The sequence below is a fragment of the Molossus molossus genome, unplaced genomic scaffold (assembly GCF_014108415.1).
Source record: "Molossus molossus isolate mMolMol1 unplaced genomic scaffold, mMolMol1.p scaffold_m16_p_8, whole genome shotgun sequence".
Lineage (NCBI taxonomy): Eukaryota > Metazoa > Chordata > Mammalia > Chiroptera > Molossidae > Molossus > Molossus molossus.
In genome coordinates, this window is record NW_023425402.1 from 82,901,161 (window position 1) to 82,918,625 (window position 17,465).

The 17,465-nt window shown below is 38.3% G+C and overlaps 1 protein-coding gene across 1 annotated transcript in view; it reads left to right on the forward strand.

Annotated features, from left to right (window-relative positions):
• LAMA2 (laminin subunit alpha 2) overlaps positions 1-17,465 on the forward strand; it is a 403,470-nt gene that overhangs the window by 320,374 nt on the left and 65,631 nt on the right. The window contains exons 41-43 of the mRNA XM_036247762.1: positions 3,587-3,689; positions 14,421-14,537; positions 15,966-16,148. Coding sequence (XP_036103655.1) covers positions 3,587-3,689; positions 14,421-14,537; positions 15,966-16,148 — 403 coding nt within the window. The remainder of the gene's footprint in view (positions 1-3,586; positions 3,690-14,420; positions 14,538-15,965; positions 16,149-17,465) is intronic.

The following is a 17,465-nucleotide window of genomic DNA, read 5'->3' on the forward strand; positions in this document are numbered from 1 at the left end:
TAACCACGGTTAGCTTTAAAATGTTGGTTGTTGAATACTTGCCAGATTTTGTTTTTGTAGAAAGGCATTCATACCTCAAAATTGTAAGTGAAGGTTTCTCTCTCTCTCTCATTTATGAATCACCCATATGACCTTGATGACTCAGGGTCGGCATGTCAACATTTCCAACTCCTAAGCTTCAAAAGTTCTCTCTACTTGTTAGTTTTCTCTTTGCTCATTGTCAGATTGTCAGTTCTTTTGCTTTGTTTTGTTTTGTTATTTTTTCCTTTTTAGAGACAGAAGGAGGGATGGAGAGAGAGAGAGAGAGACATCGATTGGCAGCTGTCCACATGCACACTGAGTGGGAATCAAACCTGCCACCTTTTGGTGTAGGAGACAAAGCTCCAACCAACTGAGCCACTCTGGCCAGGGCACAGCACTCCTGCTATTTTCAAGTGCCTATTTAGAGAATCTTTGTCCTTTTTTTTTTTTTCTTTCCCTTTGTCTTTTTTTTTTTTTTCTAATCTGTTTAGATTCAGAAAACTTGTAACCAAGGAAGTAAGAATGGCATATAAGGAAATGGCTTTGGAGCAAATGTAGAACCTGAGTCAGTGACTGAGGCTTATTTTTTTTTTATTTTTTATTTAATTAATTTATTTATTTTTGTTACAGATGTTTCTCCTTTGTCCCTCACTGATTCCCCCCTCCCCCCCTTCCCTGCCCTGTCCCCAGCTTTGTTGTCCATGTCCATTCTTCATGCATACATGCATATAAGTTCTGTGGTTGATCTCTCTCCCACCACCCCCTATTCTGGGGATTGTCAGTCTGTACCCCACTTCCATGTCTCTGGGACTACCCCATTCCTCAGACTGTTATGTTCATTATATTCCACAAATAAATGAGATCATACGATACTTTCTTTCTCTGTTTGGCTTGTTTCTCTTAGGATGACATTTTCCAGGTCCCTCCATGTTGTCTCAAAGGACAAGAGATCTTTCTTTCTTACAGCTGCATAGTACTCCACTGTGTATATGTACCACCGCTTTTTTATCCATTCGTCTACTGATGGACATTTGGGCTGTTTCCAGATCTTAGCTATTGTAAATAGTTCTGCTACAAACATGGGGGTACATATATTCTTTCTGATTGGTGTTTCAGGCTTCTTAGGGTATATTCCTAGAAGTGGGATCACTGGGTCAAATGGAATTTCGATATTTAATTTTTTGAGGTAACACCATATTGTTTTCCATAGTGGCTGCACCAGTCTGCATTCCCACCAGCAGTGTACTAGAGTCCCCTTTTCTCCACACCCTCGCCAACACTTGTTGTTTGATGATTTGTTGATGGCGGCCATTCTGGCAGGTGTGAGGTGATACCTCATTGTTGTTTTAATTTGCATCTCTCTGATGATTAGTGATGATGAGCATTTCTTCATATGTTTCTTAGCCATTTGTATGTCCTATTTAGAGAGGTGTTTATTTAGTTCCTCTGCCCATTTTTTAATTGGGTTCTTTGTTTTCCTTTTGTTGAGTTGTATGAGCACTCTCTATATATTGGAAATTAACCCCTTATCTGATATATCATTGGCAATTATGCTCTCCAATACAGTGGGTAGCCTTTCCATTTTCATGATTGTATCTTTTGCTGTGCAGAAGCTTTTGAGTTTGATGTAGTCCCATGTGTTCATTTTCTCCTTTGTTTCTGTTGCCTTAGGTGATGTATCTGTTAAAATTCTGCTGTGTATGATGTCTATAATTTTGTTGAGGCTTATTTTTTTAAATGAGGTACATTTAATTTGTGTCATTTATAGGGACACTCTCACTTTTTCTCAAGATGAAGGACACTCGTGTGATATTACTGTAACCTACTTCCCAAGGAAAACTCTAGGACTGAGAATTTCTATGTTTTCACCCCTGGCTGGTTTGGCTCAGCAGTTAGAGCATCAGCCCGCAGACCAAAGAGTCCCAGCTTCAATTCCAGCCAAGGGCATGTACTTTGGTTGCAGTTCGTCCCTGACCCCGGTTGGGATGGTGCGAGTGGCAACCACTCAATGTGCCTCTCTCACATCGATGTTTCTCTCTCTCTTTCTCTCCCTCCCACTCTGTCTGAAGATAAATGTAAAAATATCCTCGGGTAAGGATTTAAAAAAACGATGAATTTTTATGTTTTCAGTTGAAATGACTCTTCATTTTACACAGAATAATTTGCCAGGTTGTCAGCTCTTTTTCCAAATGCTAGTTATATATGCACAATGTCCCTTTTTATTTCTGTAGATGTTTCCAATATGTTCATTTGTAAATATCACAGCATTATAGAATCACTCTGTTCTGTGAGCAATAGATTATTTAAATGAAAGCTATTGGAATAACACCTTAAAATAAATTTTACTACAGCAATATAAAGTTCTGTAATCTTTCCTAGTGTAATGCTCAAATAATATGACTGATTAACAAATGTTAGGTCATGGTAAATATCTTTGAATAGTATTATATCTGGGATAATTTGAATTCAGATTTATGATTTCAGCAGTGAGCATTTAGCATTCTCTAGCTCTTCCTGCACCCTGGATACTCTTCCAATGTAAAATTTAATATGAGATCTTATTGGATTTATCTCCTGGTTTAATGTATTATGTAATGATTGCTGAGGAGCAAACACTATTAAAATGAATAACTAGACATTCAAGTGAAAAGATTCTTCCCCATAGCATTCTATGATCTTTGTGTCACCTCTTTAATCCAGGCCTCAGCAGTAAATACACTTTGCTAGGAGATGATTGTGGTTCAGAGACTGTCATTTGGGAGATGTTCTTTTGCCGTAGTACTCTGAGCTGCGTTTCGAAAAGGGGCAGTGTTCTTTCTCATTTCAACATGCCAGGGGTAGGAAATGCTCTCCCACTTGCCCCACAACTCAAGTGGAATGTGCTGAGGTATAAAGTCAGTGGATGTGTTTAGAGGTTAATTTGCTTCAGCCCTCGGTGACACTGACCAGATATGTCCTTGCCCGCCTCGTGCTTTCAAGGACTCCTTTATTCCTTCATTTCCATGATATTGTACTACCCTGGTTTCTCTCTGTCCTCTCCAGAATCTCAGTCACCTTGCCAGCCCCACTGTCTATGCCTGCCCCTTACATTTTGGGAATCCTAAGGGCTGTCTTCAAGGCCTTCTTTCTCCCAATAAACAGCCTACTGATTTTAATCCCCAATATGTGCTCTTAATTGATTATGCTAAATCTGTAGCCCAGAATGCTTTCCTGAAAGTAAACTCTAGAACAACTACCTGCTAGATCGCTCTAATCCATAGTCTATGGTGTTTTTTTATTTTAATCCTCACCCGAGGACATTTTTCGATATTTTGTTCAGATAGAGTGGGAGGGAGAGAGAGGAAGAGAGAGAGAGAGAGAAACATCGACGTGAAAGGGACACATCAAGTGGCCGCCACCCGCACGACCTGACCAGGGCCGGGGACAAACTGCAGCCGAAGTACATGCCCTTAGCGGGAACCGAACCCGGGTCTCTGTAGACCGCAGGCCAACCCTCTAACCGCTGAGCCAAACCGGCCAGGGCAGTCTATGGTTTTTGATGTGACCCCTCTTTTTCTGTCCATAGGCAACAGGTCCTCAGGGTTCATTGAAGGAAGGCGCCAAAGGCTCTCTTCAGAAAAGTTTCACGATTCTTAACGAAGCCAAGAAATTGGCAAATGATGTGAAAGGTGAGTGATTCCTTTTTATTATTATTTTCAGGTGAATTATAGTTGCAGTTGGTAAGGCAGTTTGTCACATGATTGGAAGCATGTAATTGTTTCAGCATGGTTTTTATGATTATTTTTATTATCTGGATTTAATGCAAGTAATCTTTCTCACCAGTTTGACAATATTTTATCTTGACTCTCATTGTGCATTGGGTAATATTTCATTATTTTAAACCTAATTTTATAGCAGCATTTCACCTATATCTAAAGTTTAGTAGCTTTTAAATGAAAGTATGGTAAGATGTTAGCCACACAAAACCCGACTTCTCTTCCACCTTCAGAGTGGTCGTCACAAAGCAGTGAATCAGGCAGATGTCGTACAGATGTCCTTGTGAAACTTTCAGTTTTGTTAGTGGGTCATATTTCTGAAAAGTTTTTACACCTTTTAAATACATTTTTTATGTATCATATTTCTAATTCACAGATTGAAACACATAAAATATCTAACCTGATATATTATGGGTTTTGCATTTAAAATGTCTTATTCAATATAGTTGCTGTCCAAATAAGCTGTTATGTGTATTATTGCATTCAAATATCTCTTGTTTCGCATTTGAATTGCCTTCTCTTTCTCCCTTCAGTCTCCCTTGACCATTTTCTGGCTTGCATCCGTATCTCAAACCTTGCTGAAATATTCATGGTCCTTCCAACACACGCTACATTTCAAGCTTCCTGGTTTTACAGCATTAACCTTTCTCCTTGGAATGAATGCCTCATCATCCTTCTTTCTGTTTCATCTATTTTCTACCAGACCTTCAAGATTTAGCAAAATGTTATCTTCTCTAGGAAACCGAACACTCCATCTGAACTACATGCCTCTTATTTGTACATACCTTTCATAGACTTTTCAGACCACTGCAACCATGGGCTTCAGTTTCTATTTTAACTTTGTATTTTTAGTGTACAATATCGTAGTCACTACTCAAATAGGGAAATACACACATTTTTTAAGTAAAGAAATGATGTCTATCTTTCTAACCTTTGAAAGAGAAAAGGGCTTGTCATCATTTATATTTGTCATGCTTTAAACGAATAGTCCATCATTTCCAATAGAGGCTGCTGTGGAATTACGAGTTTTGTCTTCACTAGCGATGGCAGCTGGAGAGCAAAGTGTTTGGACTGTGTGTCTCAGTGAATCAGACTCCCTGCAGACATAATTCTGTGCAGGAGATTGTTCTGATAGCCTGGAGAGTAACTAGAAAGGGTCGAGACCTGTTTTCCTGTTGGACAAACCGAGTTGATCTCATTACTTTGTGGTTGCTTTTTCCCATCCAGTACCCTTGCTGGAGCGGAACTGGGGAGGGGAGAGGGAGGTGGGTTGTACAAGTGAGGGTTCGAATTGTAACGTTTTGTGCATTATTGATATTTTAAATTAATTTTTATTTTTTTAATTTTGTATCTACCTTGTTCTATCTTGATGACTGAGATTTTGTGCCCTTTAAATGTCACTCCTGCAGGTAATGCCTCTATCACCTCAACCTGTTCTCAGCCTGCCCTTGCCTCGATTTCCCCACAAACACTGGTATAAAAATTCAGCAAGGGTTTCATTGTTCAAATCTAAGGGTAGGCATTGTAGAACAGGTTAGGAGACAGAAATGTTCATTAGTTCAAATGTCTTTTTTTGTACTTCAGGTAGTACATTATTTAAAGTAATGAAACCCACAAACTACTCAAGTAATAATTCCTCCAGAAATCCAAGCCAAGGCTCTGATGGAGATGGGAATGTTTTCTTGCTACATTATGACATTCCTCTGATTTGTGGCCAATTACACAAGTTATAAAATGGCTGTTAATCAGGGAAATGCCATATATTACCACCAGAACTGCTGAAATAGGCCCTACAGAGCAAAACTCTTGACAGCAGCTATTAAAATAGAGATTTAGTCATTTCTCTCTCCATGGTGCCTGGAGTTAGAAGGAATAAAAATTGTGAGGCCAGTATGTCCTCCATATTTCTAATGTGTTACTGGGTTCGATTCAGCGCAAGTCTGTTACTTTGTGAGCTTTCCTGGTGGATGACTTAGTGCTGCTCGCTGCCATTTCTATGCTGTCCTCGCCTTGAGGGAGCCCGGACGAGCCAGGAGCAATTTGTTTAGCTTTTTAACTTTTGAATATACATTTGTTAAAACTGAGTTTGGCCTTGCACACATTTCAGATGGAAACCAGTCTGTATTGTACTGACTGAATGTCTGTGGAGACAAAAATAATTTTGATGATGGATATGGGGCTTGGCTCACATTGATCATCAAAAGAGTTGGAGGATGAATTAATACTGCTGGGGGAATTAATACTACTTTTCAGATTGACAAGAGATGTTTGTCAGTAAAGTAGCCAGTTGAGATTCTCATATCAGTCATATGAGGTTGAGGATGGTATATTACAAGTCTGGAATACTAAGACTGTGTAATTGTATAGCTTATTGTATGTAACTTTTCAATTTAATTTTATTTACTTCTTAATTTATCTCTAATTTTTGTCTTTGCCTTAAGTAAGTGAAATTATTTAGTTACTTAGGAACAAACAGATAACACGTCTCTAAAATGAATGACACTCACATGAAATAAGAACATCTATTCCCAGCCCAAGAATATTGAATCAGTGGATCACATGACATATGGTGCTGTCCAACAGAGAACAGTACCAAAATTATTCCGAACATTAATTTTTATCCAGTTAATCAATACTTCCCTGCTATACTGTGATCCTCAGACACTCAGTCATTCAGTCAGACAGTTATATCAGAAAGGGTCTGCGATCATGCATGTATTACACTTGCAATTACTAACCTGCAAAGTGTCTATGTTCTTATCTTAGATTAGAATAAGAGAGTAAGCAGGAATACTGCAGTGATGTTAAACCAAAGTATGATCTAGGGGTTACATATTCTCTTATTGTTGAAGGTACACTCCTTTGAATTCACATATTACCATTGGCCAGAATCAGTCTTTCCATAGGTAGGCAAAGGAAAGACAGACAAGATCTGCTGCGTTGATTACACACACACACACACACACACACACACACACACACACACAGATAACATCCAGCCTGGATCATCGAGCTACCACAGTCCAGGGAACAAAGCAATCTTTTCCTGTAGAAATTGCTGATCTCTGATACAGAGGTGTAGTTCCTCCTTTAGAGTGTGAAGAGAGAAAGTCCAGAAAATAAAGCCAGGTTGGACTCATTTTAGGAGTTAAAATGAAAAGTGGCCGAATAATGGAAAACATGGAAGAGTGGGAACTACTGGAACCAAAGGGTACTTGTGTTGCTGAAAGGTGTCCAAATGCAGTTTTTTAGAGGACTTTCTGGCCGGGACAGAGCAGGCCTCAGCCCACAGTCAGACCCTGGAGCTTGTCCCAGAGGGACCACGTTCGGCTTTGATGTCTGGTCGTTTGGGTTTCTCATTCCACTGGCTGAAGAGCGGACTCCTCTCTCTCCCAACATCTTAAGTCTTTGGAGACCCTGCCACCAGACATGTGCCCCTTCCGTCTTCTCCCCAGGTTCCTTACAAAGACCCTCTGGGTGGTTGGGGGCAGGGCAGAGGAAGAGCATGTTCCATGGCAGCTAAACAGTTACTGAGGCCCATCGGGTTTCTCAGGAACATGCCTTTGGAAACACAGGTCCCAGAAAGTGGTCTCAGAGGTCCCCATGCATGGTCACTCTAGTATACAAGTCAGGCGAAAAGAGGCCATCAGAAACAGACTCGTCCCATGCTCGTGACAGTGACTGGGGAAAGGGAGCCTAGGCGCAGCATCGTGACAAAGGGCTAGAAGTACAAAAAAGTGGAAAGATTGGGTGTAGCAGCCTCATAGATCTATTGACAGGAGTCCAGGCGGAGGAACGCGGTCCTCGGTTTGCCCAGCTTTGGTTCTTGCACCGCTGCGTGGCTTCTGCACAGGGCTCAGGAGCCTGCGCGGATCACAGGGTGGCCTTAGGGAGCAGGCTCTTTAGAAATCTCAATGTTAAGAAGACAAAAGATTATAGAAGTGGGTGAAAAATTACAGTAATGTGACTTGAGGGAAATTGTACCTCTTTATGTTCTTAAAATACCCAAAGATAAAAAAATATATAATAATGGAATATAATAAATGTAATAAATCATAAAGTGTAATCCTGTTATGTGATTAATAAAGATAGTCGTCTCTGGTATATAAACACAAATCATGTAAGTTGAAGAAATATTAACAATTAGAATAAATTGCATGTATGTAGTGGAGCCAGGACGTTAGGCCGGATTAGTCTGGCTCCAAAGTTGTTGCTTTTAACCGCTGCTGGACAAAATCTCTGGGCCTCTGCCATAGTCCAGAAGGTGACACATTAACATTCATGGTCCTAACAAATGTTTGATAAATTAATGATTAAATGGATGGGTTCCCGAGAGTAGAAGAAATCTCTCATTACCAGGCAGGTAAAGATCAAGGTTTCCACATGACCTCTTATAGATTCCTTGTCTAGTTCAAAGTCTCTGTTTCAGAACTACAGACAGAATTACTGCAGAGTTTAACCTATTTCCTAATTCAGAAAGAGCCGCTAGAACAAAGGATGAAGCACATTTGTGGGAAACAGAAGGTGTATGGATTAATTAAATTTTGTTTTACAAAGAAATCCTAAAGAGAGGATATTTCTCCAATTTTGGGTAAAGGGGCAAATAAGAAGTGCTAATGAGAAGTCGTTCATAATAAGACAAATGTCATGGGAATTAAGTTCACTGAAAAATGTTATCAAGACGGCAATTTGGCAGTTGCTTATCTTTAACCGAAAGCTTTCAAAATTAACAGCAGGTCTACAAACTTCACCCTTATAAATGAGGGATTCTTTCAAGGTATTTATTTGTGTCCTGTTCATATTAAGAAAAAATAAAAATTGCATTTGAGAAACTTAACTACATGATTTTGAATAACCAAATAAAATATTTCCATTAAATATGACAATATCACTCTTATATTTACTTGAAAATGAGAGCCATATACATATGTTTAGAAAATATAAAAGGGAAATAAACCATGCAGTTTAAATGAAGAAGAAAATGAATTATAAATAACATTATTGGGAACTGGAAAATGCACCAGGGCAATTATCAAACCAATGTGAATTAGTTTGTTACCATTTTCTAACTGCCTATGATAAATCCAATACTTTCTCAAACATTCTACAATTTATTTTTCATATCAGTGATATGAAGAAAGGTGTGATTTTCATTTTTGTATTTTATTTTTTTAATCCTCACCCAAGGATATTTTTCTATTTATCTTCAGATAGACTGGGAGGGAGGGAGAGGAAGAGAAAGAGAAACATCAATATGAGAGAGACACAATGATTGGTTGCCTCCTGCATAACCCTGACCAGGGCCAGGGACGAACTGCAACCAAGGTACCTGCCCTTGACCGTAATCGAACCCACAACTCATTGGTCCACAGGCCGACACTCTAACCACTGAGCCAAACCTGCCAGGCCATGATTTTCATTCTATACATGTAAAAAGTAAGGGATAGAAGACATTTGAACTCATGTCTTCCAACTCTAGAACCTATAACGATTTCATGGCACCACACTCGTTTTTCTAAAGGCTAGAATTTTGTGAAAGAAGCCATTATTAATGACCAAAGAAATTATTTGTCACAGCTTTTATTTTGAGAGATATATGGCACCATTCCATGTTACTAGTTCTAATTTAACTAATCTCTAATTCACATTTAGCATACTGTCAGGAACATGGAAAACATGAGTGAATACATATTGTAAGTGGAAGCAACTTACAACTCTGCCTAGTGAACTTCATTCTAAATGTGTCTATCCTGTGCAATGTCAGTGGTTATGCAACAAAGGGAAGTGATACTGTCAGGCATGTCCACTGTCTACCCTTCCTGCCTTGCTTTTTCCCTTCATTTTACGAGCTCTGTCTCTGTCAAACCCAGTCCTACATCTTGGTCTTCTAATATGTCAAGCCAGGATGAGAAAGGGGGAATCAAAGCTGAAGAAGTGTGTGTATGTAGCCTTTGAGGGCTGGTGGTGTGATACCTACAGAAAAGATAAAGAGAATGACTTGCCTACAGTGAATAGGCATGAGACCTGAAGAAATAGGAGAAGAAATCCTACAAAAGATTGCTGTGCATTATAAATGGAATCCTTTTCTTGTTCTCCACAAGTTACAAGTAAAGCACTGGGTTGGATTTTCTTCTATCAATAATTCTATTTCTTTGGCCGAGTGACAATTCAAACTGGACTTCGTGCATTTTCCCTTACATTTTAGTTATAGCTACACTCTACCTCATGTATCTTTTCACATAAAGCCAGCCTTCAGTGCTTATTTCTCTGGGTTTTCATTGCAAGTTTTTCATTTTAAAATCTAGAATTCTTTTCTGTATACAACTTCTACTCACCTATTTCTTTTGACAAAGCTATAGAGCATTTAGACTTGGTTTCAGAAATTCTAGAAACTACTTTAAAAAAAAGTGATCAGAATGTAAGAAAGGATAAATTACGAAGGACTCAGAGTCAGAGAGCTGAAACACAGAAATCAGGGTGGTCAGAATATTCACATTTTGGCTTTTCAGTGCAGAAAGCAGAGGATCAAAATCCCTGCTCTGACACTTGAAGGACCACAGTAGCAGTGTTCTTCAGATCAGCCTCTCTCCTGAAAGACTGGCATGATGGTTCAGCCAGTACTTGCTATCATAATGCATAAAACAGTATAAACCCAAAGATGCCCTTTAAATCAATGTTTTTTTCACTGTACACGAATATCGTTCCTGCCAGAACATTTTGAGTGCTTCATTCTTTTAAAAATCCAATCCAATCAAGAAGCTAAGAAATGAAATTTGTATCATTCCATTTCCTTAACTGACAAAGACTTTCAAGTTAATATCAAAAGAGCAGTGCTTTAACTATTCTCATGGAATTCATATAGATATCACAGTTATAATCAGACTGGCTTAATTTCTGAAAGTGTACTTGCCATAACCTATCCAAAGATTTCATTTCAGTACGAACAGTGAGAATAACAGAAGTAGCAGAAGTATTTAAAAAGAAGAATTGATTGACAGAGGAAAAAATCTATTCTTTGAAAAGTATATTTTGAAGAACTAGCATTATAAATAATATCTTTTTTTTTTTTTAATCCTCACCCGAGGACATTTTTTTGTTCAGGTAGAGTGGGAGGGAGAGAGAGGAAGAGAAGAGAGAGAGAGAGAGAGAGAGAGAGAGAGAGAGAGAGAGAGAGAAACATCGATGTGAAAGGGACACATCGAGTGGCTGCCACCCACATGACCCAACCAGGGCCAGGGACAAACTGCAACCGAGGTACATGCCCTTAGCGGGCACTGAACCCGGGTCTCTCGGGACCGCAGGTCGATGCTCTAACCGCTGAGCCAAACTGGCCAGGTCTATAAATAATATCTTAATGACTGCAATAGACATATTGATATTTTAGAGCCATGCTTTGCTGGAATATTTTATGCTTTGTTTGTCAGTAAGGTCAGGCCTTGGGCTTGGACTGAAAAGCAGATGCATTGAACAATATCATGTGCTTACATGACTGTAGTGTAATAGTGGTTTAATCTCTCTGCCTATAAACCTCATATGAAATGAAGTGGATCATTAATTAATAGGTTCAGTAGTCTTTTTCACACCCAGAATACTGATAGTTAGGGGTTCTCTATTTTCCTTTCCTGTTCTTCCCAGAAGGAAGCCAATAAATGAAGATTGTGCTCCAGCTGCCAGAAGCCTGCTCAGTTCCCCTAAGAGCCCAGAGTCGTGAACTCTGAAAGGGGCAAACCCGGGCTGTTTGACTCTGTTCTGCAAGGTGTCGTCTGTCCTGGTCTACCCATTCTGGGTACCCGGAACGTGATCAAAACAACAGTCTTGATATTGGCAAATAAGTCTTCACTGTTAGGGTTACTTAAGTCTTTTTTAACTGTCTTAAATAAAAGAACAGAAATATCTGCATAGAGAAAACAATTTAGCCAGCACAATCGGGTGTAAGCTGAAAGGTTTTAGTAGTCCGTCCTTCAGCCCACCATTAGCTCCCTGCTTGTTGTCTTCTGTCTGTTAGAAGTCAGGGCTCTCCGGTGAGTTCTTCCCACCTCCCACCACTGGACCCAGCTGCCAGGTTCCTGTTTATGTGTCTGCGTATAGATATCGCACCTTGCTTATTTTCACAGAAAAGTCTTAAGAATCTTTCTTTATATACATATATATATTTCAACACCTACTCATCTGATTCTTTTTAAAGACTGCAATATATACCATTGCATGGATATGCCATATTAATAATAAAAAAGTCCCCTGATACTGAGTTTATTTGCTATTATAAATAAAGTTCTTATGAATATCCTGCAAGATATGTATGGTTATAGTTTTACAAGTATATTTATAGGGTAAATTTCCAGCAGTAGAATTCCTGAGCCAAATGCATGCCTATTTAAAATTCTAATAAACTTCTTAAATTGATCTTCAAAAAATGGCATCAATTTGCACTTCTACTAACACTCTTGTGAACACTTGGTATTTAACTTTTCCCAATCTCATACATGAGAAATGATATCTCACTGTTCTTTTACCTTATAGTTCTTTAATTTTGATAATGCTGAGTGTTTTGTTTTAATTTGGTGATTGATTATTTCTATTTATTTATTTTTTTAATGTTTTTTGTTGTTTTTATTCCTCACCCGAGGGTACTTTTCTATTTATCATCAGATAGAGTGGGAGGGAGGGAGGGGGAGAAAGAGAAACATTGATGTGATAGAGCCACATCGACTGGTTGCCTCCTGCATGACCTGACCAGGGCCGGGGACGAACCACAATCAAGGTATGTGCCCTTGACTGAAATTGAACCCACACCTCCTTGATCCGCAGGCTGACGCTCTAACCACTGAGCGAAACCAGCCAAGGCTATTTCTATTTATTTTATTGTAAACGACAATTTCTATATTTTACTCATTATCTTTTCAAACATGAACACTTGGCACACCTGCCTGTGCTTTTGCACATAGGCATTGAGAGTCCCCCGAATCATTCCAGTTTGATTATATATATATTGCTTAGGTGAGGGTCATAAGATTTCCTTAGCTGTGACCACTTCTTTGTAAGTAATAAAGGAGAAAATGAGAGGAGAGAAAAAGAGGGAAGAAGAAAGGGGAAAAGGAAGGGGAGCCAGTGGAGGTAGGGAAGAGCGCTCTTATCTAAGATGCCCTACTAAGCCCTGTTTTGACTATGAATCCGTAGTAAAATGCAGTAGTTAGAGCATAATTTCTGGAATGAAACTGCTTGTATTTGAATTGCAAGTCTGCCATTTAATAACCATGAAAATTTAGAAAACTTACTTAAATTCTCTAAGCTTCCATTTTCTCACTTGTACATTGGAGATAGTAATAGTACATATATCATAAAAGTTACTGTGAGGATTAAGTAAAATAATCCAACAAAGCTGTCAACACGCACACACGTACGCACGTTCAGCGACTGCCAGTCATTTTCGTGGCTGAGCACAGCCCAGATCAGCCAGGGTGGCACTAGGGCACCCCCTCCTTCCTGGTCCTTTCTCAGTGCACCTCTTTACTTGGGAGCGCTACCTTTTATTTGTGTTTTGCATTTCTGTGGAGTTAATTTAAACAATTAGTATGTGTCTCCCAAGGGGAAAAAAATGTTATGCAATTATTAACTACTTAAAATATATTCAAGAAACAATCTGCTTTATTCAGTCAGGAGAGGTAAAAGGTATGGTGGGAAGCGTTGAGCTATCTAGCTTTCATTATTCAGTCCCACTGTTCACTAACAAATGATGTCAGAAAAAGAAGACAGATTCAATATCCAGATACATTTGGAGTTTGATACACTCACAAGTTAAGATTTCTAAACACACATTCTTTTATCAGCAGATTCAATCTTTAGTTTCTTTCCCCTAAAACATTTTATAGCTTTTACTCTTTATATTGTTACATTCAAACTCTGAACTGCTTACTTATTATTATAATACAAACTAACCTAAATATCGAACAATGTTAAAAACTAGTGGAATGAAACTGGAAATTTTACATTTATAATATTATATCATATCTAGCAAATTACACTTGTAATGTTAAAGAAAGCATGCTGAAGTAGCAAGAAAAAAACTTATATGAAGCTTATTTGAAAGCAATTTGTAAAATAGGGTTTTCTCTATTACAAAATATGACAGTTTAACAGAAATGTGCAAGAAGTTGTTTTTCCATTCCTTTGACTTATATTTGTTTCACACAAATACTAATAAGTGATGTTTACTGAAATTGGTAGATTCTGCTTAACAATCCTATCTATTTTAGATTTTTAAAAGGTAATCCAATGTTCTATTTTGCTAATGATTTATTTTAAATGTGACATTAATGGGAGTGATGTCAAGAGGGCACAATTAAAAACACAGTGAAAGACTGATTCCTTTGAAGTTTTTCTCTATGGAAAATCAAGGTAAGTCAGATGCCAGAAGAAAACATAATTGTTGGACATGTTGAAGTGCCAAATGGTCATATAAACACATATTTATGCTCTGAAATACATATATTTATAGGCAGATGCCAATATATTAAATGAATTAAATCAATTGTTTTGTTTTTTATTAACTTTGTATACAATAACTTGACATCGTGTATGTGGTATGAGCACAGAGATAATTGAAATTGTTTTCTCCTTTTGTTTTGTGTTGTTTTCTGTTCACAGAAAATGATGACCATTTAAATGGCTTGCAAACCAGATTAGAACAGGCTGATGTGAGGAATGGGGATCTCTTGCGAGCGCTGAATGACACTTTGGAAAAGTTATCAGCAATTCCAAATGGTAAGCTTTTAGGACACTGCAAATTGTGTCCGTTTTTCTGAACTTTTCAAAACGTTCTGTTTTTTACCACTTTTCCTAACATTACACTTGTGTTGTGAGGATATTAGATACTCATTTTCTTACCTATTAATTCTTCTTTGTGAGAATGAGAAACTAAACCATACTTTACACTGTGATGTCTTTTATCATTGTTGCCTTAGCTGACATCCATGGGATTATGTCACAAAAATGAAAATGTAGCCATCTTATTATTGTATGTTTGTCCCATGTTTCATGCCAGGAAATCTTATATTAGAGGAAAAGAATAAAACCATACAGACACTGTTCCCTAAAGTGTTGTACTGCCACAGGGTCACAGGTCATTACTGTACCTACAGTGACAGGTGAGAGCCAGTTGCCTCAACACACATTTCAGTTCCTCAAATGTTTCAGCTTTCAAAACACTAACCATTCAATTCTGTCTGTAATATCTTCCTACTTGAAGTTATTGCTTAGTATACCAAAAACACTGTTCTTTTAGGGTTACTATTCTTGTATTTTTCATAGTATGACATAATAGCAAGGGTCACTAACATTTATTGAGTGCCTACTCAGTATGTTTATGTTAAGTTATGTAATCCTCATACTAATCCTACAAGGTGAAGAGCATTACCATCCCCACTTTACAGGTGACACTCTGAGACACAGGCTACTGAATGTCATTGTTAAAGTGACACACGTGAGATTTGAGACTTCAGAGCTTGTGGGCTTAACAACTAATCTGCACATACTAGTAAGCACCTATGTCTACAGTATATTGTCTATAAAAATATGATCAAGAAAGCAAATGCATATATTTATATAAGGCAGAAAATATTAAAATCTTAATTACATTTACTTTTTTTAACATAAAAAAATTGAAAGTAACTTTCTAGGTTTTCTTATCAGCTTTTCAGTAGTAAGGAAGTACATAGAAAATTTCTAAGGCTGAAAACAAATGTAAAAACATGAACACATAGTCTAACATACCTGAAAAAGTATGTTATCTAGCTCTGCCCTTAATCTAAAATACATTGATTTCCCGCTCCTTCCCCATGGATGTGCAGATTAAATCTTAAGCCTACTTTTTATGAAGCTATAAGACTCGTGTGAATAAATGTTTCTCTTTAATATGTTCAACAGCAAACCACAATATACCCTTCCACGGTGAACATTCGGAGTAATCACTTTGCTCTCCTGAGAGCTAATCAGATATTCATAGCAAAGGTCCCAGAGAAAATTTAATTTAGCTAACATTGTACTTTATTTGTTACAAGCGAATGCGGCAGAGGTCAGCTTTCCCTTTGCAGGTGCCCTGAGGTCGGCCCGCCGCAGCGCCTGGCCGAGCGTGGAGGAAGCCACTAACTCCAGACCCTTTGCTTTGTCCCCCCAACTCCCTTCTGCTGACAGACACAGCCGCCAAACTACAGGCCGTGAAGAACAAAGCAAGACAAGCCAACGACACAGCAAAAGATGTACTGGCACAGATTAAAGATCTCCGCCAGAACCTTGATGGCCTGAAAAAAAATTACAACCAGCTAGCAGACAGCGTGGCCAAAACGAATGCTGTGGTGAAAGATCCTTTGAAAAACAGTAAGCTCCCCTTCTTCATTTTGATGATGTCATTTATTTCTTCACACTATACGAGTACCCGAGGCTCACACCGTTAGAGCTGGGAGAGGCCCTCCCGGTGATGCAGTCCACCTTCGTTTCATAGACCAGGCTCAGGAACCGAGTCTTCGGCTGCTCAGAACTAGAATCCAAGCCTCCCAGCTTTGCACCCCGGCCTCTTCCCTCCAAACTGTCCAATCAAAAGAAAATAGGAATTCTCAAAGTCTGCATGATATTTGGCACAGGGATGTCAAATACTTTTCAATCCTCCTATGAAATTGGAAACACGTTGGTACTTGGGGACTGAGATCCTCAAAGCTGGGGAAGTTCCGTGGACATAGAGGTCAAGGAGCATTTCACCAGAACATGATATTAAAATGGTCTCAACCCGAAAGGCTTTCACATTCAAAAATATTGATATTTTATTGTTTAGATTTCAGTTATGTAACATTTTGAGGAAACGAAAGCATTTATCTAGTTTATCCAGAATACTTCTTCATGTCTTTTTTATATTGCATCAAATTATATTTAGTTAACAAGGATGTACTGAGAAATGTGGGAGAACTTAATATAATTTAAATTATTAAGTGTAATCAATAAATATTAGGATTTTTTTTCCCATTCTGTAAAGTGATAAAATGTTATTGTAATATGTGGCCTCAACAAAAGAGACATTTGATTTGGGGGGGAGCTACTCTCTTGAGTAGCCTTCTTTACATACCAACATTTTCACTGAGTATCAAATATTTGTAAAGTACGGTAACAGAAATCCTGTTATTGACATTATATGCTATATAATCCCGATGCTGGTTGGGGAACGGAGCTTGATTTTTCAGCAACATAGCCAAAGCAAATGCTGAGGGTGCTGTGCAGTAAGAGGTGCTATAAGCATGCTCCTTCGTGAGCACGGAAGAATGCAGACACAGGAACATGCACTTCAGAGCTAGGGAGAAGGACTTGTTCCTCACCATTGCTTCAAGAAAGAAAAAGATGTTTTGTTAATTTATTGTTATGTAAGTCCAGATATAGCGTCTCCCTGTAGTTCAAAGACTCCAACTGAATAAAGGGTGCAGATGCATGCCAAATCACATTTCCCCCCCAAAGTGAATGTACATTAGTTCTAAAGTAAATACCACTCTCTCTTTTACTTATTTTATAATTTAAGATATTTCATTCCATTTCAGATTGATTCTCAGTTGATAGTGGGCTTTTTATATTTATCTCTAACTTTTTCGATCCTATCCTCTATTGAGATAGTTAATTATCTATAATATTCATTAAACTAGGTCTGTTCTCTAT